Here is an 18,422-nt window from a genome sequence, read left to right on the forward strand (position 1 = left end):
AAGTGAGGAATATTCTCTAACACTAACAACTCCCCTTTACCATCCACTAGATATTGTTAACTTTTACTTCCTCTTTGGTATCACAAGAATAGTATTTACTCTTCGACTATTTATCAAAGTCTTAATAAGAATTCCATTGAAAATGAAAAAACTTTTTAAAAACTTGTAGTTATTTCTGTACTTTTACAGACTTTTGTTCATGTCTGACGATACTTCTCACCGAAGCCTTCGTCGAGATCGCTGAAACAAAAGTAAAAGTCGTACGAGTGTGTTGCAATTAACTAAACTATCGCGCGTAATTGTGGGCTTACTTTGAAATTCAGGTTCTATGTTGACGATATTTCCGATACTTTCTCTGGACGTTACCGCGACGGTCTTGCGATACGTCTTTGGCAAATGATCCACCGAGCGTTTAGTACTGGGACATTGACTGGACGTTGACGATTGATCGGGTAACGGAACGGGAGGTAGTTCTATGTTTTTAGCTGCCAGAAGCTTTTTTATGTAAGCTTCAGCTTCCACGTGATTAATTGTAAATTCTGCGATGTCTTGCAAGACGATGGAATTTTGTTCTTGGATTTCCCGTAGTTCTACTTCTTTCTGCGTTGAATGTCGTTATTATTAAAATAAGTTTGTTACGTATAGACTGCGGATCTTTATACATGTTATAGGAAATTTGAATGTGCAAGAAAGTACAAAATCCAAACGATATGCAAGATGTTATAATATTTGCGGAATAAAATATATTCCTATTTAGATACAATTTTTGTGGACACGTTCACGATGATTTTATTTTGCATAAATATCCGCAGTCTAGCTATGTATAAGTATTTCGTACAACGTACAAACCTCTTGTATCAATACCGTTTCGTTTCCCGTAGTTAAAAACATTTGTTGAATATCTTTCTGAGCATTTCTCAAATTTTTGTCAGCTCTCGATATCTTTTCTTCCTGGTCGTGGATTTGCTGTTTCAGCTCCGTTAAATATTGATCTTTATTTTCTTTCGTTTCTCGAGCCTCGTCTATATCTTTAAGAATTTGGGCGTAATCGTTTTGCATTCTCTGTAAATCGTTTGTTAAGGATCGGAATTCATCCTGTTTTTCTTTTAGACTCTGTCTCGCATTCTGTAGCTCTCGGTCCAATTTCCTGTGTTCTTCTACTTTATCTTTATCTTGTTCATCCTCTGTTAATGTCGTCTTGTATTTGTCGTTGCAGACATTTATCACCCGTAGCGTATTTTCCATGGCTTGTATCTCGTGCTCCGCTTTCCTGATCGTTTCATCCAGTTTGTCACCTTGTTCTTGCAAAAGGTACCTCTCCTGCGCATTCTGGATCTTCAAATGAGTCGTATTTATGGGCGTGCCGTCCTCTTTGGTGCCTAATATAGCTGCCCCATTTTCGTATCTTGTCTGCAATTGTTTGATTCGTATTTTCCTTTCCGAAATAGCGTTTCTTAACTCTGAGCATTCGTTGGCAGCAACCCTTTTCTGAACTACAAGGGAATCCTTCTGCACGGAGATCTCAGCCTTGCGTTCTCGTATCGCCTAAACAATCGTACAATAATTCTGACTTGTCACACTATTTTCAATATTATAGTATTTTCAACGCGTACTACTCCAATGAAGACTTACAGCTTCCAATTCTAGCCGATATCTTTTCAAATCATAAACATTATCCCCAAGATTAGAAACCATCTTTTCCATCTGCGAAACCTTGAGTCGTAAGATACTTTCTTCCACTTGTTTCTCTTCGAAACGATTTTGGGCAGACTTGAGTCGTTTCTCTCCTGCATCCATGAGAAGAACTAGATCTTGCCTTTTGTTTCTTAAATACTCTAATTGATTCTTGTTGCTTGCCATGCTGTTCGATATTTTTCTCATGTCGTGCTGTACAATTAGAAAAATATGTTAAATTTGAACTCGAAAGAGAAATGAAATTAATTTCACCTACCTCTAAGCTTGCAATTTGTTTTTGCAATAATTTTGACATGTCCATTTTTTCGTTTAAAGTGCTCTGTAGCTCCTCTATCTTTTGCTGTTTCCTTTCTGCTTCACCCTTGTCCTGCTCGTGCCCTCTCAATCTGTCCAATTTCATTACAGCCTTTTGCACCTCGAATTCCACTTGGTACAATCGTTGTTTCTTTTCCTCTAACTCTTTCTCATGCTTGGCGTACAATTTATCCAAATGTTCCGACTTTTTACATTCGTTTTCGTACTGCGTCTTCAAAACTTTGCTCTCGTTCTCTAGTTGCTTTGTTTCATTTGTGATACGTAAGTTCGCAGCTTGGAGTTGATTAACTTCCTTGATCAACGCTACTTTCTTCTTCTCGTGTTCCTAAATATCACATTATATTAAAAGGTGTTCAAACAAAGGAATCGTTTAGAAGAATACCTCAATTATGCTTTCCAGTTCCTTCGCCTTCTCTTCGATATTCAATTTTTGACTATCGATGGCTTCCAACTTTCCAGTTAATTCGATCACTTGTTTCTCTAGCTTCTCTATTTTCGCATACTTGATCCGTGTTTCTGTCTCTTTCCGTTTTGTGTCAACTCGTACTTGTTCCACACGTTGAGTCAACTCTTTTGCAACGTTCTTCTGTATCGCAAGCTGCAATTTAAAAATTCAATGTTTCATCTTCATCTGAGAGTTCAAGTACTTGTTTCCTCTCGTACCTGGTTTTCGTACACATCAAACGTTTCCTTCAGTTTGCATTGTTCCTCTCTCATATCGAAAAGCTTCTTCTCCAACACTTTAATCGATTGTTCCGCTTGTTTGTTATTCTCGGTTTGCTCCTTTAAAAAGTTTTCTGATTCCTCGAGTACGCTTTTCTCATTTTCTAAAGTCTCTCGCAATGTTTCAGTATTCTGCATAGAATAATTCCTAGTTATTCGTGGAATAAAATAATAATTTATATAGCAATAGATAAAATAGTGTGATGTTTTGTGTCGTACTCGAAGAACATTTTTGATATCATTATTTCTTTGCTGCAACATGATTACGCTCTCCTTCCATTGATTGAACATTTGTCGATAATCTGCTAATGCTTGGTCGTACAATCTACTCGTTCTATCAAGGATAATTTCCATTTCTTTCGCTTCGTTAGTTCTCTTAATAATTGCCTCTTGATAAGTCTGTAACTCTGTGCTAAGTTTCTGTCTTCGTAGCTCCAGTTCCTACGGTGTGAAAGGTAAACTGATTATCTGGTACTTCATACATTACAGAATCGATGCTTTCCTTCTATTTCTTTTAATTTATAATGTGCTCGTTATACTTTTATTCATCATAGTGTAATGTTTACTGCAAATACTCTATGTCTACTCACCTTATACTCCTTCGCATCCTCTTTCATGTATTGCTCAATCAATTGATTATTGTTCTCGTTTTGGTTTAACTTTTCCTCCAACTCGCGTAGACTCTGTTCGTCGTATTCAACCACTTTTTTAGAGGATTCTATCTTTTTAGTCAGTTTCTCCAATTCTTTCATGACCCCAGATACTGCCTCGTTAACTTTCTTCCATTCCTTTTCGAAATCTCGCGCCTCTCGACGTAGGCTCGTTTCGGTGTTGCAACTGAGTCTATAATGATGATTCTCTGTTTCAAGTTGAGTCGAATGAGTAGTTAAGAGTTTCTGATTTATATCTCGCTCCACTTTCAAATTCGAAATACGGTTCTTCATCATTCTCAGTCGTTCTTCCGTAGACTCCAGTTTTGCACTTAAACTCTTTTTCAGTTTCATTTTCCTCTCAATCTTTTCATGAAAATTCAAGCATTCCTTTAACAAGACTAGGAATAATTGTAAGTGGCCTAATAACATTGAGTGTATGTTTGCAAGCAAACATAAGAAATCATGTGTACGTATGAAGCATCGTTTGTAAAATCTACTTTTGGCTTTTGTGTAGTTTATTTATCGGTGGATACTACTGTGCAACTATCTACAGCGACAATAATAAGGAAAACAAAGGCATGCGTACAATTTCAAAGGAAAACCAAATCAATACGAGTGACTATTACTTCTTCCTCCAGTTTTCGGTTCTCCTCATTCGCTATTGGTATTCGAAATCCATCATTCCACCCTAACTCGCTCAAAATTGTGTCTATATTGTTATTCATGGCCATGCTTATATCTTATTCTCTCATCAAAGGATTTCTTGATACACAAACTACAATACATGTGTATCTATAGAAAAAGTTTACAATTTGCTGTCATGACAACCATTCGGTGTCCTGTGAATCATGCTCAATTATAATCCTTGCGCGTCATCATTGATCTACGCTTTGTACAATGGGAGTGTCATCATTGATCTACGCTTAGTAAAATGGGACTTGTAAATTATTTGTACGCTGTAACAAACTAGCTGGGAATGTTATATTGAAGAATGATGCGTAGTGAAAACATTCCCTTGTCTATTAATAAATAGGGAACGCTGTCTCAAAAGGATAAACGCATGCATTAATGAATGCGACGTTTACTTTGAGGATCTTTTTACATAGCAGAATTCTAAATTCAAAAATGTAAGTTTTAAGAAAAGAAATCCACTGGTTCAGGAATTATCGAGCATTAACTCCAGTATATAGTCAAAGCATAGATCAAATAAGCTTTATATTTTCTAAATTCTATCAATATCAACAGTTTAATGCAGTAAGTAAGAAAAAAAGTACTACAAGTATTATAAAATTACTATGATATTTATTACATTATCCAAGTTTATAGTGAAATGTATTTGAAGTCGTTTAAAGTATTTCAAATTTGCCACCAGTACACGCGCATGCGCAGCACTAGTTCCATTGCGAACCAGCGAACGTCGTCGAAGCATGTGACAAGAATTTTGCTTTCATTACTCGCAATTCACATTGTCACCGTTTTCTGCAGAGAATTCCATAAAAATCCTGCGCATAATTTCGTCGATCGCAAGGTAGATACATATTTTATTAAAAATAAACCGTAGTTTCGATTTACGCGTCGCTAACTCGGAAGATAACCTCACTTCTTCGTTGACGACAAACGAAATCTAATCTTTAACCTTTAACCTTTTGACTCTAATTTCAAAGAGTAATCAATGATAATAGTTCGGAATCTCGTGGAATAGTTGATTCATACACGTTACAAAATTCTATCGTCAATTGGTCACTTGAGAATTTCGATCAAAATCTATTTACAAGCAAACTAATAAATCAGCAATCATTAGAGGTGAAATTGAAAATTATATTAAAATCTTAAATTGAAAACTCTCCATAGCTAGAGTTGGGTCTTTCGAGTATACTTAATTACCCCAGAAATACTCACTAAATTATTTTTAATATCGTAAGACACACGATGCCTGATATCACAGAAGTTTCGAGTAACAAAGTGTTCGGAGGATGGCAGAAAGTTTATTCTCACAACAGGTAAATTCATAGTTACGGCAGTCCCTGCTCTAACCAATAGCTTATCAACCGCACCAGTAAAAAGTTCCAATTTACTAAAGTAATAATTTATTGCATAGTACCGAACTACAATGTGCAATGAATTTTGGAGTCTTCCTACCGCCGCAAGCCGAAGAAGGACCCGTACCAGTTATCTACTGGCTATCCGGTTTAACCTGTACGGAAGCTAATTTTATTCAGAAAGCTGGAGCACAAAAGTATGCTTCCGAACATGGAGTAGCTTTAGTCGCACCCGATACAAGCCCTCGTAACCTTAATATACCAGGGGAAGACGACGACTGGGATTTCGGATCAGGTGCTGGCTTCTATGTGGACGCAACGAAGGAACCTTGGAAAACAAATTATAGAATGTATAGCTACGTTACCAAAGAACTTCCTGCTTTGATTAACGAGAAGTTTCCAATCTTGCCACACAAGCAGTCCGTAATGGGACACAGGTAAAACAGGAATATAATTTATGTAAAGCTTTTTCATTCGCGGAAAGATGTAAACGAGGCACTTTGTCGAAAGCATGGGTGGACACGGAGCTCTAATATGTGCTTTAAAAAATCCTGGATTGTACAAAACAGTGTCCGCTTTCGCGCCCATAAGTAATCCAATTTCGTGTCCATGGGGCAAGAAAGCTTTTGCTGGATACTTTGGTGAGGCGGAGGCTAGCACCATATGGAAAGATTGGGATGCCACAGAGCTAGCTAAGAAATACAATGGGCCTCCTTTGGATATTTTAATCGATCAGGTATCGTATCGCTATAATCGTTCAAAAAATAATTACGATAAACGTATGCTTTGTAATTCCAGGGAAAGGAAGATAAATTTTTGAAAGACGGACAATTATTGCCACAGAATTTGTTAACGGCTGCAAAGGATGCTAGGTTGTTGTTAGCTGTCAGATATCAAGAAGGTTACGATCATAGTTACTTCTTTATATCTACATTCATCGAAGATCATATCAAACATCATGCGAAATATCTTAAAACATAGTCGAAGGTATTTTACATTTCGTTTACCTTTTTTATGTTACGGTGAACACTGAAGGCACACTTTTATACGAAAAAGAAAATGGGTTTATACTGCGAACAGAATTAGAATAAACTTTGTAAATAAATTATTTCCGTAAGCACGGCGAGCTCGTCCAGTTTTTTCAGATTCCTAATTGTAAACAGACGAAAAAAGTAAATGTATAAATAATTCTGCGTATCGTTTATGTATACAATTTTTACAGTTGTCGGTCGAAACGATAGTAGCGCGTGGACATTAATTTCACAGCGAAACATCAACGAGACCCAGGTGGTCCGCGCAATTCGTGCCAAAGAGTTAAAATTGGTTCACGTTTTTGCCATATGTTAGCGTTACCCCATGCTTGCCAAAACCTGCAACATAGAAAGAAACGTACAATTATTGCCTCGTTGTTCGAATGTACTAAATTTCTCTTACGTGTATGCTTACATTCCAAATAACACTCCACCCAAGTGGCCAGCATGATCGAAATATTGCCAGCGCAAAAGGCATCCCAAGATATCCAGGCTCATTATTGCTTTCAGTGCCTACTTACAAGCATTTCTATTATTTAACGTAACTACACAAAGAACCTCTATTTTAATTATAAAGATTATCGACGTACCATGCCCGCTGTGAATTTGTACATGGGAAGGAAAATGATGGAAAAATACGTATCCGGAAACTGAGTACATATAAATCCAAAGACACCCATCACTGCTCCAGACTGTACAAAGAAGAAACGATTAACGAACGTCGTTACATTTTCCAGCGAATAAATGAAAGAAAGTAGGCTCGACTTACAGCTCCCAGGGAAAGGCCTTGCAAACCAAACGTAACTTTGAATAAATTACTGGCGAAGCTAGACACCACGCCGCAAGTCAGATAAAGTGCCAGAAATTGTTCTTTACCCAACGCTGCGACAGCCAAAGAACTGAAACTGTGCAACGCGTACATATTGGCAGCTAAGTGTAGGAACGAGTAATGGGAGAACGACGACAACAGCATCGGCCAACATACCGCACCTTTGTTCGAATCATAAAATAACATCTTTCCCAATCTATGCTACAGTTTCGTCATAAGAGAATGTGTAACTTACGGGAAGCAGGATTAGTGCAGAAATATTGTACCATTGTCTTCTGGAATACTGGGAGACGCCACGCAAGAAACACCATGACGTTTAGGAAACATATAGACATAAATATCTTTCTTCCCTCCGCTAAATTTTTCCACCAAATTTCCATATCGTGTCTCCATCCTGTTCGCTGAACGTAATCCATATTTTAATAGTGTCTATTATCTTGCGAGCGTATATATGTATATGTTTTGTTATACAAACGCGTATTTTCAACGGGTTATAGTGGTTAATGATCCTGTAGGTTCTTTCTCTGATACGCTCGTATTCCCAAATGGCAGCTGCGACGAATGTCGTTCCACTAAACTGACATGATGAAAACGGTGAAACTTATGGCACAAGAAACGTGTCTTATGCTTGAATTGAATTGATACAAATGAAATTTCTATTTCGTCAACTGTTCGGTTCTGCATTAGGACAACTTTTTATTATCGTTCGCTTACCACAACTGTAAAAGCGAATGGTTTTAACATTTTAGAAAAATGTACGGGTCCTCTTTCGACGTAATCCTTTGCAAAGGACTCTTCCGATACTCTCGTTCTGCCTCTCAATTTTTTAAAATTTCTAGTCTGTCTGTATATCTCATCCGTACGCAATTTTGGTTTGCGATGCAGAGTGCTGAAGACGCTGGAAAATACGACAAAATTGTTATTCCATTTACAATAATCTTGGTTCATCTTTGTAGTTACTCCAAGTGTCTTACCATTTGCATACGCTATCGCCTAAGTATAAAAACGGTCTGACAGCCATATTACTAACAATTTAAGTATCACAGGAATAAATAATGGATCATATGCTGCTACAAGATGCGCTCATATAGAGAAAACAAAGATAACTTCAACGAAATTGAGATATTCCTTGGACAAACATCAACCTGTAAAAAGCATGAAAGATGTAACGGGGTTTTATTAGATAATTTATAGCTAATTGTTATGAATTTATAGTACATTGGAACTTTGATCAAATTTCTCTGTATCAGTAATGCTTTTGTTGCGTATTACATTTGTGCAATTTATTTGGCACACTCCTTTAATATTATATGGTGTACATAGTATGGTAAATCAATCGAAACTAATTGAAGGAAATTAGTCGAGAAGGAAAAATTAAAATAAATAAAACTAGGGTTACCATTACCATTCCTGGATGATAAGATCACGAGCACGAGGAAAACACAGAGTGCAATTTCAAAGAGGCGAAACTCTTATAAAAATCTGTAATGTTTACGTTTGCAATTGCACATAACTTTAGTGAAGGGAATTTATGGCATCCCTGGTCCATAGTAATCGCAAGCGAAAGATTATTGCACAAAAAAGAAAAAAATATAGTAAGATTTCAAATCAAGTAAGATTTTTATTTAAACAATCACACTCGTATGTATAGTAGTGGACGCATTGTAACCATTGGTGGATTGCAAAACGTAACAAATCTATAACAAAAAATTAGATATTCGAAGCGTTGAAACTCCAAAAGTTTGTTTTGAAACATATAATCATATTTTCAATTGTAGTCCCGTTTAAATTTCCCGCCGTAAATTGGCTACGCAAGATGGCCGACCGCTTGGCTTCATACCCATTGCCGGGAGCATAAACTGTACAGGATTGTACGATAATTAATTTTGGGGATTAATTTTGCTTACAACATTCCTAATTGTGCTTTTATAAATAATAATATAAAGACTGTTTAGAATTGAGTATAGAAATGTTACTAGGATATGTTACTATTACAAAATGCAAACAATATGCAAGAATACAAAAAAAGATTGAAGGTAAAGTTCATGTTATAACATTTGCAGAATAAAATAAATTCCTATTTAGATTGAATTTTATTTTGGACACCGATCCGCAGTCTAGTAATAACTGGTGTAGGAAATCACTAGCTTGGCCTGAAAATCTAGTTAGAAACCTAGTTTTAAACATGTTTAAAATCTAATTCCATCTAATCGACAATGTTTAAAAGTTTATTCTCAAACGTATGAGCATATTTTCAGTTATAGTAATTATAGTATTATTATTTTCTCACCAGAGCGAAGAAAATTTATCGATTTATCTTACGCGGCGATTTATATCCCTAGAAACTTAAAGGCTGGTCTCCAAACGAGACGTACAGTCAGTGTAATAAGTATTCGTACAGGAACCATTTATTTTAAATGGGGTGCTGTACGAATACTTTTTACGCTGACTGTAGGCTCAGAAATCGAGTTCGAGTTAGCCACGTGTTCGTTATTCGTGGATTCGAATGGCGACATCCAGCACCACCTATCGGAGACTAGTGACGTAATTTTATATGTGTCACGAATTTCGCAAACAATTAATTCGTCTTCGTTCATCCTCGCTTTTCTTGTTTCTTCGAAGCAATTCGAAGTCGTAGATATATATTTTTCTACAAAGCTCGCACAGTGTTCGAGCGAATGATTTACGATAATACATTCAAGTAATGTACATACACGATGTCGAGCGCGTTTAAAAACTCGACGATTTATTTATAAACGGTTAATGTAAAATAAAATGCCGAACTAATATGTGAATTCGCGAGTTATGTTGCGATAGTCTCATCGTTTTGTCAATATGGATTTTGGAACTTTGTTGACCGTAGCACAGAAGAACGAAAATGTCAAACAGGTTATTAAATTCTTTCAATACGATCTCATCTCATTTCTAAAAAAAGAGCACACTGTTTTAATTGTCTTTCATTTCTCGTAGCCGATTGCCTGTTATCAAACGAAATTCGCTCCGCCAAAGAAATCAGCGAAACAGAGTAAGAATCTTTCGGAGAATATCAAGAAATTCTTGGCCCGCAAAGAAGAGGAAGAGAAACAGAAAGTTCTAGAAGAAAAGAAGAAAAGGGAGGTACGATGCAACCTGCTTCTTCTTCGCAAACGAATCTTTGTTACGCATCGATTTTTCTTTAATGTAATTTTCATCCTTAGAATTTATTGGCGTTACGCGATCACAGAGCACAAAGTCGTATAAGCAAACATTTGAAAGTATGCAAGGCGGCGAACAAGGCTGTATTGGAAGATGCGATCGACAATGAGAACACAGCTGTTACAATGGCAGGTACGTTTATCGTTATGTAATTGAAGTATACCTTTAATGTAAGAATACATCGTAGGAATTCTATCGAAACAAAGTTTCTTTTACAAGCGGTATGAAGTTTTTAATAAGAAACTTAGTTACTTTGAAAAAGTTTGTAAAACTTGATTTTTTTTATCGATGTCAGAGTAAGTAACTTTTTGTTCCTTTCAGGCCCCTCTCAACCCGACGAAGACGATTACGGTTACGTGTCGCAGGAGGCTTCGGCGTTTTATAACCAATTAATGAATAAGTATAACAATGCACCTCCCCAAAAACCACTATTCAACGACAGTGGGAAGAGGACGATAAAGGATATCGCGTCTACAAAGGTAGAGAAAGCTGCAACGCTGCCACTATACCAATCATTAGGAACAATAAGAGGCATTCTTTACAATATTTCATTTCCTCGCGTCTAATGTAAACGCAAACGATATTCTCTTATTGTTAAAAGTCTATCGTATGATTCATTCGTATAAGTAAAATTCATTCGACGACAAAGGTAATACGACTCCTGAAGCAATGTTATTCTTCTCTGAAATATCCACTGGGTGATCCTCGTAGAATCTCGAAACGAAATTGCTCTGTCACTCTATCTACTCTTTGCGCAAATGTAAAAGTTAAACAAATTTCAGTAAACGCATGTACATGGTGTTCGGCTTAAATTGGAATGGTTCGAAACACTCTGTACGGTTCCTTCTGGAAACTCTTTTCCATATTCAACCTTCTTAGTTATCGCGTACTTGCTCGTTCTTGCTCCGAGTGCAGCGTTCTCACGAAAGCTAATATTTTTCAGAAACTGAGGGTGCTAGAGCAATTTTACTTCCGGATTCGTGTTTGAGACGACAGACTGCAAGGGCCACCAAATGGGTATCGCAGATCAGAGAGAAGAATTCCCATTTCTTGAACGGCGTAATTTTATTTTACGTAGTAACAGTAGTAAAAGGTTTACATTGCAGTTGCCTCTTGGATAATTTAATGTTATACGTATGATAAATTAATATTATACCCATAAGTTGTGTCGTCAAATGTAGAGAACCGTTTACTATCGTACAATTCTAGTCGTAGTAAAAATTATAGTAAAAATAAATTAGTTAAACCACTTCTCCTCGAGTCCTGTTAAGACCGACTGTGATTGCAGGATAGAGTTAAGCAGGCCTTGAAACAACAAGAAATAGAGGAAGCCTTGGGGCATCGTCGGAAAAGGAAATTGACTGCCAAGGATACGGATGCTGAGCCCGAAGAGAAAGTTGAGAAGGTTGAAAGAATTGTGGAAGACGAGAGGAAAGAAAAAGAGGAGAAGCCCAAGCACAAGAAGAAATCCCTGCCACCGCCCATGGATTTCAACGAGCTACTTAAAATCGCTGAGAAAAAGCAGCACGAACCAATTCTAATCGATGTGAAACCGAAGGCTGAGAAACCAGAGAGATTGATGACGAAGAAACAGATGATGGAGTACACGAAGGAGAGAGAATGGAGAGAAAAGAAAGAGCAACGTGTTAAGGATGGTAGTGCGACTAACAAAGAAGGAAACACTGCTATATCCAATAAATCAAACAAAATGCAAGATTGTCGTAACAATAATAACAGAATATCTAAATCATCTGAAAATAATAACAACAACAACAACAACAACAATAATAATAATAATAATAACAATAATAAAGCTTGTGTAAAAGCAGCAACAGGAACACAGCCTTCCCCTTTTAAAAAGAATGTGGAGAAACCTCATGAAAATAAATCCAACGCAAGCAAGTCCAACAATTCAAGATCATCGGAGAAGGATGTGCTTCTGGAGGAGCGTAGAAAGTTGGAAGCGGAAAAGAGAAAATTAGAGGAGATGCGACGATCTATAGAAGAAGAGAAGAAGAAGCTGCAGCTAAGTAAAAGTAAGATTCACGACGTGAAGCATAACGCATCGGAGAAGTGCGCGTCGAAGTCGAAGATTCCAGAACAGAAGAGTGCCCCGAAGAGTGACAGACAGAAAGAATCTCTAGCGTCGAGTGCTGCGAGATCTCTTACTGCTCCAACGACGAATGGGAAAGTTGCGAAACAGGTTTCGCCAAGGGATCACAAACCGATGAGACCCAAGCCCATGCTTCCTTCGAAGGAGCAGAAGAAATCGTTGGTTGTTCATAAACGTAAGTATCCCTACGTTTTGTTTGTAACTCGTTAGAATAATTTCTTCTTATTCGTTGACTCTATGGTGGAATTTTCAGGGCGCATACACGACGAGAACGAAGAGGAGTACGACTCGGAACTCGATGATTTCATCGACGATGGAGTCGAGGATGAAGCCGAAGACTACAGTAAATACATAAGCGAGATATTCGGTTACGATAAAAGTAAATACAAGTATGGGAACAACGACGACGACGACGCAGCGATGGAGAGTAGTTTTGCGCAGCAACTTAAGGAAGAATATGTGTCGACTAAAATAGGTAAACAAAGTGAATTGCTCGGGTAATTCTATTCGGAATAAGAAATTCAATAATATATATATACACATATATTTCTAGGTATTATGGAGGATTTAGAAGATATGCGCATGGAAGCCTTGGAAAAGAAACGGAAAGCTCTCTTGAAAAAAAAGATGAAAAACTAACCGTAATATATCGTTTATATATTTTCAGTTTGTTCGAATAAATTATGTGGATTCAGTGTGTGAGGAATCATCCTTGCCCTTGTACCACGATCGATGTTGAATTCGAAGCGATACCATGAAAGCGATTGCTACTTTTTTTTTGATCGATTAAAGAAATAATATCGAGGCTACTTATTTTTATTAATTCGCACTATCGATAATACACATATTATATACATAAAAATCATATTCGGTTACAATGTAAAATATAATATAAATAAGAAAGTATCAATATTCTGTACACTTTCTTTACAATGATTATCGAATTCTTAATACGTAATAGGTACAATTATATAAAGTGGTCCGTTTAGGTGTTGCGTATCTATGCCTATATGTCTATTAGGCACAACAACCTCAAAGACCATTGGACCGATTTAGGCGAAACTTTTCACCGCTAGAAATTACAAGTATCGTCTCATACTTGAAATAAAGGCTACGTTAACGCTGAACCAGCAACTTTGAACAAGCAAACATCATTCGCGCGGGCGGAAGTTGTAAACAAAAGCCAGTATATTATAAATAACCTATTTGGAATTGCTAGAAATAAAAGCTTTGGATATCATTGCATTATAGGGTGGTCCTTATTTCAATGACTTCCAAAATCTGTTACGCACCCCCTAAATACCTTCCAAATACAGAAGAAGATATACCTGTAAAATTTGATTTAATGTAAACGGAAAATACATAGATTGTTTTCAATCCATTACTTTTATTTTCATAACTCAGGTAAAAATTGATGAAATGATTTGAAATTTAGTTATTACTAGTAATAGGAAGAAGCCTCACAAATTTCAAATTTTTATCTCAATTATTTCCTTATATATCAGCCTAGTAAATATGAAATTTTCTCTGCTTGAAATATTTTTGTAATATTATTTTAAATGTTCCATAAAATAAAGGTTCTTGTTCAGGTTATACAAGAGGTTAGTATATCAAAATTCTTCTTGAAGAAAAATTTATATTCTAAACATTTATGATAGTATTAAAAAAATATTTCAAGTAAAGAGAATAGCTTAATATTTACTGGGCCGATACACAAGAAAATAATTGAGGTACAAACTTGAAATTGTTAGGGCTTTTTCCTATCGTTGCAAGTAATAACTCTGGTAAATTTCAAATAATTTCATTAATTCGTGTATTTCTTATTTATAACACGTGTTAATATTAATATTCAGAGCTCAAACTTTGCAGGAATTTCGTTGTATGTATCTGCAAGGTATATCTGAGGGTGTGTCATTCAAATAAAGACCAGTCTAATGTATTATCAAACTCGTTACGAAAGAACTAGCAAGAAAATTAACATCCTTTCTCCTGGAGCTCAGAAATTGTATTACTTGTATATACAAACAATAATTTGGCACGGTACGCTTGAAAGTACAAGAATAATGTATACGTATATTATTTGAAGTCCAATACAGTCAGTCAACTTTGTTTGTTACTTGATTATCGTGTTACAGAGATCATGTATGTCATAATTTGCTCATATAATTATAAAAATTCACACTTGATTTAATCACAATTTAGCTACATAGTAACATTTGGATAAACATCCATGATGCATGGATGCAACTTGAATTACGCTTCAGGTACTTAATACAATTACTTTCCAATTATGTAACGTTCACGTTTACATAATTTCTAATCAATCTTGAATTGTATTTTAGATCTTGTCGCTTCTAATGTTTCTAATTTGTAGGAGAAACAAGCGTTTTCATAACTCTTCGATGTGAGACTTTAATAGTTTGTGTTGGGTAAAAATGTCCGGAGAGCCAGATGGAGGAAATATATGAGTTAATATGGCATAGTAGTGAAACCCAGCTGCTGCAGCGACAAGAAGATGCCAGATTGCATGCGCGCATGGTATACGACCATCGGATTTAAAGAACACCAGGCCAAACACGTAAATAATTCCTCCCAGTTTTAGTTCGGTAATATTGTAATAACTATTCTGCAAGCATTAGCGTACGAAACGTTTCAAACTCGAATGATTATTCTTACAGTAATCGTACAAGACGTTACACTACTTCAAACATAATACTCGAAGCATAATCGTGTACTTACATTATTGATAATTGCAACGCTAGGACCAATTCCTATAAATAAATAAAAAATAGTTTCCAGCATTTTGTATCGTTCGTGGAAGACTTGCTGATAAAGTATTCCCATTATCGCCATGATCCAGACAACATAGCGCATAGAGTGCAGCAACTCATCGTCTGGGAAGTAGTCTACGTTCAACCAAGGAAAATAGCTGGCTGCTATGAAAACGTAAATCATAGCGCGATCACAGCGATGCAGGGCGTCCTTCAGTTGCCTGTAATATAAATTAACGTTAAACAACGTCCTCGCCATTAAACAAAATGGTTGCTTACGAGTACCTGTTGTAATTGTAGTAATGTACGCTGTGGAAAAATGTGGACACTGCGAAAACAAGAATCAAAGATGTACCATATACACAAGCTGACACCAATTGTGTCTTAGTTGTAGAACGTTGGACGAGCTCTAAACCACCCATGATGGATGGCACCACCCAAATCCCATGAGTAGCCACATTTGCTACATGTTCTATGGGGGTAGGTGTGTACGCTTCATTTGTACATGCTCGTGGATTCATCCATTGTATTCTGTAAAAATTTAACAGCTTTACGTGGTACGTCTTCTCTCTCCTTTTTAATGCTTACTTTTCTTTATCATCTAAAGCATTTATTAACTGTTCAACTGATCGCAGGCTTGTAAACATCGTTTAAGTTATAAAAGAGAAAGCTAGTTGCATAATTAATATAAAATTTCATCCTCCATCTGTGTTTAGCCAAGAAAGTTCTTTGATGCTGTTAGTGACTACGCTACATAAATGGTGGTTGAAAATTTGTTAGATTTCTAATTTTGTATGTTAGCGGTATAAATTATTCTCATTCTTTTTTCAGCTGGTCTATATGGGTAGTAGAAACAATTAAATCGTTGAGATTTTATGGTTTCGAGGGGCAAAGTATTTGAGGAACGAAGAAGTAATATCTGAAATGTGTTATTGCATATTGTAGCATGTGAATATGCATGCTACAGTACAGGCTTAGCAATCCTGAGGTACCCTAGCTATTTTCTTGCAGCGTCTACTGCTCTTTAGTGTTGATTCAGAGTTCCTGGAACGATAAATTGTTACGCAATAACTTGTCTAGCAGTATGTAGTAAATGTGGATGTTTCTAAACACGAGATTATAACTGCTACCACTGTTTACGCGTAGTTTGAACAAAAACATTGAAACTAAGCGATATAATGAACCTCTGTATTAGTCTAGCATCGTGAGCTAAGGTCAAGTTCCACTTAAAAGATGAATATCAAATATTTGTAGAAAGTAACAGGTGTTACTGAATCTTCTACAAGAAAGAGAAGTAGACGTTCGCAGAAGTTGGACAACGGTATCGTACAACCTGTTTGAATCTTGATTACTAGAATCCGAAGAGCAAAGAAGTAAATACAGATAAAGAAAAGAGAAAATAGCACCTACACCCTATAAAAGGTTGCAATAGAAGGTGACGCAATGCATTAGATTCTTGTAGATTCTTATTACTTGGTTTCATAAGCCATTGCATAGAAGTTACAAAAGATAACTGGTTGTTTTTTCTAGTAAAAAGTTACAATAGATAAACTGAGATTTCTGATTGACCCGAAACATCTACAGAGTTAGCAGTATAACTCTTGAAAATAACAGCACGTACACAACTTAATTATTTTATCTAGGAGTCAATGAATTACAATTTCTTTATTCACAAATGCAACTGTTTATATTGCTTTAGATAAACAGCGTCTCGTAAACAACGCGATTACGAATGTGATTGTGAATTACTTGCTCGCATATCTGCGTACCTCTTTACAACTTTTATTCATTCTTATTCGCTCTCGGTGTACTTCTTACAATTTCGCATTAAACATTACATGAATTTTTAGGTGAGAATATGTACAATACGTACTTGTCAATTTACATTCGATGATAACATTCTGGATGGTCCGAAGTATCGTAAGGATTCGATTGTTCAGTGTTCCGTGCGACTTGGATGCTCCATTTTTACGAGATTATGCATTCTTGTTCGCTTACAAGCAGTACAGCGGTACATTCCATTTAAACACGTTTAATTAGAATATTCGGTACATGCGAAACTTTAATTTTACAGGCAAACGGAATGAAATCAAAGAGTATATGTAGCACACACGTAGGAAAATTATCGGGATGAAACAACAGGAGTTTACGACAAGAAAATCTTTGAAGTTTCCAAGTATGACGAAAGTTTGAAACATGGAATACAACAAAAACAAAGAGATTAAGCACACTCTTCAGTTTTGGAGTACGGAGAATTTGGAGCCATTCGAGTTACATAAAGGATTGTTAAGGCTTCGGTTATAGAAAAGTTACACTGTACGAAATAACATGCTACGGAGGAACTAAAAGTTTTATTAATTAGAATACTTTACAAATAGAGTTAGGAAATACAAGTTACGCTTCGTATCTACAAGTACATGTATCATGCAACGATTAGATACATAATATCAATTGGTATCTAAATACAAATGTTACTGTGGACAATCATTGTTGGATAACTGAGGAGATGAAGCGAGTTAATATCGAATCGATACTGTACAGATTAATGTTCGTTAATTATTATTAGTCGTTATATCTTACGCTTTGATGCGTTGAACGTCTAAAATATTTTTTATTGGCGCCGCAATTAGCTGTGGAAGACTAGAGGTGTCCATGACGTATCCTCGGTAGCTCAACGAAAAAATAATTGACCGCGCGAGGTGTCGGATGTCAACTATCCGATTAAAAATGCCAACGAGACACTCGGCCGTCCACTTAACTCCATGCCTTACATAATCGAATTACTCGCGCGTAACGCTAAAACAGGTGTTAAAAAAGATTTGTAAACGGCCCGACGAAATCTGTCATTCGCTCGGACGTACTCGGACGCTACCGACGTGGACCTTGTCAGAAATCTACGGATCTACTGAAATGCGGTTCCCACGTTCGGTGAGATTAATCGGAGAGATTCTCTGCCCGTCTTTCTCCATCTCCCTCTCTCTCTCTCTCTTTCGTTGCACCGATAAAAGAGGGAACTGCAAGCGTAACCGTGATAAGATACCGAGGGTAATTTGCGAAG

At 36.5% G+C, this 18,422-nt stretch overlaps 5 protein-coding genes across 13 annotated transcripts; 2 read left to right on the forward strand and 3 right to left on the reverse strand.

The window, feature by feature from the left end:
* Positions 1–6: 6 nt before the first annotated feature.
* Positions 7–4,623, reverse strand: LOC128897058 (coiled-coil domain-containing protein 39-like). Of its 3 annotated transcripts, none has more exons than XM_054160714.1 (9): positions 4,013–4,623; positions 3,324–3,749; positions 2,953–3,174; positions 2,674–2,865; positions 2,393–2,608; positions 1,952–2,335; positions 1,633–1,887; positions 850–1,545; positions 7–600 (listed from the first exon to the last, which is right to left on the reverse strand). In XM_054160714.1, the coding sequence occupies exons 1-9, from the start codon at positions 4,115–4,117 to the stop codon at positions 217–219; spliced, it is 2,880 nt and encodes a 959-aa protein (XP_054016689.1). In that variant the 5' UTR covers positions 4,118–4,623; the 3' UTR covers positions 7–216. The 3 variants fall into 3 exon arrangements, with proteins under 3 accessions (XP_054016689.1, XP_054016688.1, XP_054016691.1); XM_054160713.1 differs by having other exon boundaries at positions 7–240; positions 312–600; positions 2,674–3,174; XM_054160716.1 differs by having other exon boundaries at positions 2,674–3,174; positions 3,973–4,623.
* A 152-nt stretch (positions 4,624–4,775) lies between these two features.
* LOC128897082 (S-formylglutathione hydrolase) lies at positions 4,776–6,549 on the forward strand. 3 transcript variants are annotated; one of them, XM_054160764.1, is made up of 5 exons: positions 4,776–4,914; positions 5,309–5,386; positions 5,485–5,862; positions 5,936–6,161; positions 6,224–6,549. In XM_054160764.1, the coding sequence occupies exons 2-5, from the start codon at positions 5,316–5,318 to the stop codon at positions 6,404–6,406; spliced, it is 858 nt and encodes a 285-aa protein (XP_054016739.1). In that variant the 5' UTR covers positions 4,776–4,914; positions 5,309–5,315; the 3' UTR covers positions 6,407–6,549. The 3 variants fall into 3 exon arrangements, with proteins under 3 accessions (XP_054016739.1, XP_054016741.1, XP_054016740.1); XM_054160766.1 differs by having other exon boundaries at positions 4,781–4,914; positions 5,238–5,386; XM_054160765.1 differs by lacking the exon at positions 4,776–4,914 and having other exon boundaries at positions 4,976–5,386.
* LOC128897078 (presenilins-associated rhomboid-like protein, mitochondrial) lies at positions 6,328–8,844 on the reverse strand. 3 transcript variants are annotated; one of them, XM_054160758.1, is made up of 9 exons: positions 8,691–8,844; positions 8,260–8,430; positions 8,000–8,183; positions 7,761–7,862; positions 7,521–7,686; positions 7,226–7,446; positions 7,047–7,148; positions 6,872–6,969; positions 6,328–6,795 (listed from the first exon to the last, which is right to left on the reverse strand). In XM_054160758.1, the coding sequence occupies exons 2-9, from the start codon at positions 8,304–8,306 to the stop codon at positions 6,699–6,701; spliced, it is 1,017 nt and encodes a 338-aa protein (XP_054016733.1). In that variant the 5' UTR covers positions 8,307–8,430; positions 8,691–8,844; the 3' UTR covers positions 6,328–6,698. The 3 variants fall into 3 exon arrangements, with proteins under 3 accessions (XP_054016733.1, XP_054016734.1, XP_054016732.1); XM_054160759.1 differs by having other exon boundaries at positions 8,685–8,713; XM_054160757.1 differs by lacking the exon at positions 8,691–8,844 and adding an exon at positions 8,504–8,678.
* A 973-nt stretch (positions 8,845–9,817) lies between these two features.
* LOC128897018 (protein SPT2 homolog) lies at positions 9,818–13,288 on the forward strand. The gene is made up of 7 exons (XM_054160646.1): positions 9,818–10,174; positions 10,256–10,402; positions 10,483–10,612; positions 10,802–10,959; positions 11,769–12,768; positions 12,847–13,068; positions 13,147–13,288. Exons 1-7 carry the CDS (start codon positions 10,121–10,123, stop codon positions 13,230–13,232), a joined length of 1,797 nt encoding a protein of 598 aa, XP_054016621.1. The 5' UTR covers positions 9,818–10,120; the 3' UTR covers positions 13,233–13,288.
* A 105-nt stretch (positions 13,289–13,393) lies between these two features.
* Positions 13,394–18,362, reverse strand: LOC128897020 (monocyte to macrophage differentiation factor 2). 3 transcript variants are annotated; one of them, XM_054160650.1, is made up of 5 exons: positions 18,226–18,362; positions 17,945–18,160; positions 15,650–15,895; positions 15,333–15,585; positions 13,394–15,219 (listed from the first exon to the last, which is right to left on the reverse strand). In XM_054160650.1, the coding sequence occupies exons 2-5, from the start codon at positions 18,016–18,018 to the stop codon at positions 14,983–14,985; spliced, it is 810 nt and encodes a 269-aa protein (XP_054016625.1). In that variant the 5' UTR covers positions 18,019–18,160; positions 18,226–18,362; the 3' UTR covers positions 13,394–14,982. The 3 variants fall into 3 exon arrangements, with proteins under 3 accessions (XP_054016625.1, XP_054016626.1, XP_054016624.1); XM_054160651.1 differs by lacking the exon at positions 18,226–18,362 and adding an exon at positions 17,238–17,862 and having other exon boundaries at positions 17,945–17,961; XM_054160649.1 differs by having other exon boundaries at positions 17,945–18,347.
* Positions 18,363–18,422: the final 60 nt, after the last annotated feature.

The sequence above is a fragment of the Hylaeus anthracinus genome, unplaced genomic scaffold, assembly GCF_026225885.1.
Source record: "Hylaeus anthracinus isolate JK02 unplaced genomic scaffold, UHH_iyHylAnth1.0_haploid 11978, whole genome shotgun sequence".
Lineage (NCBI taxonomy): Eukaryota > Metazoa > Arthropoda > Insecta > Hymenoptera > Colletidae > Hylaeus > Hylaeus anthracinus.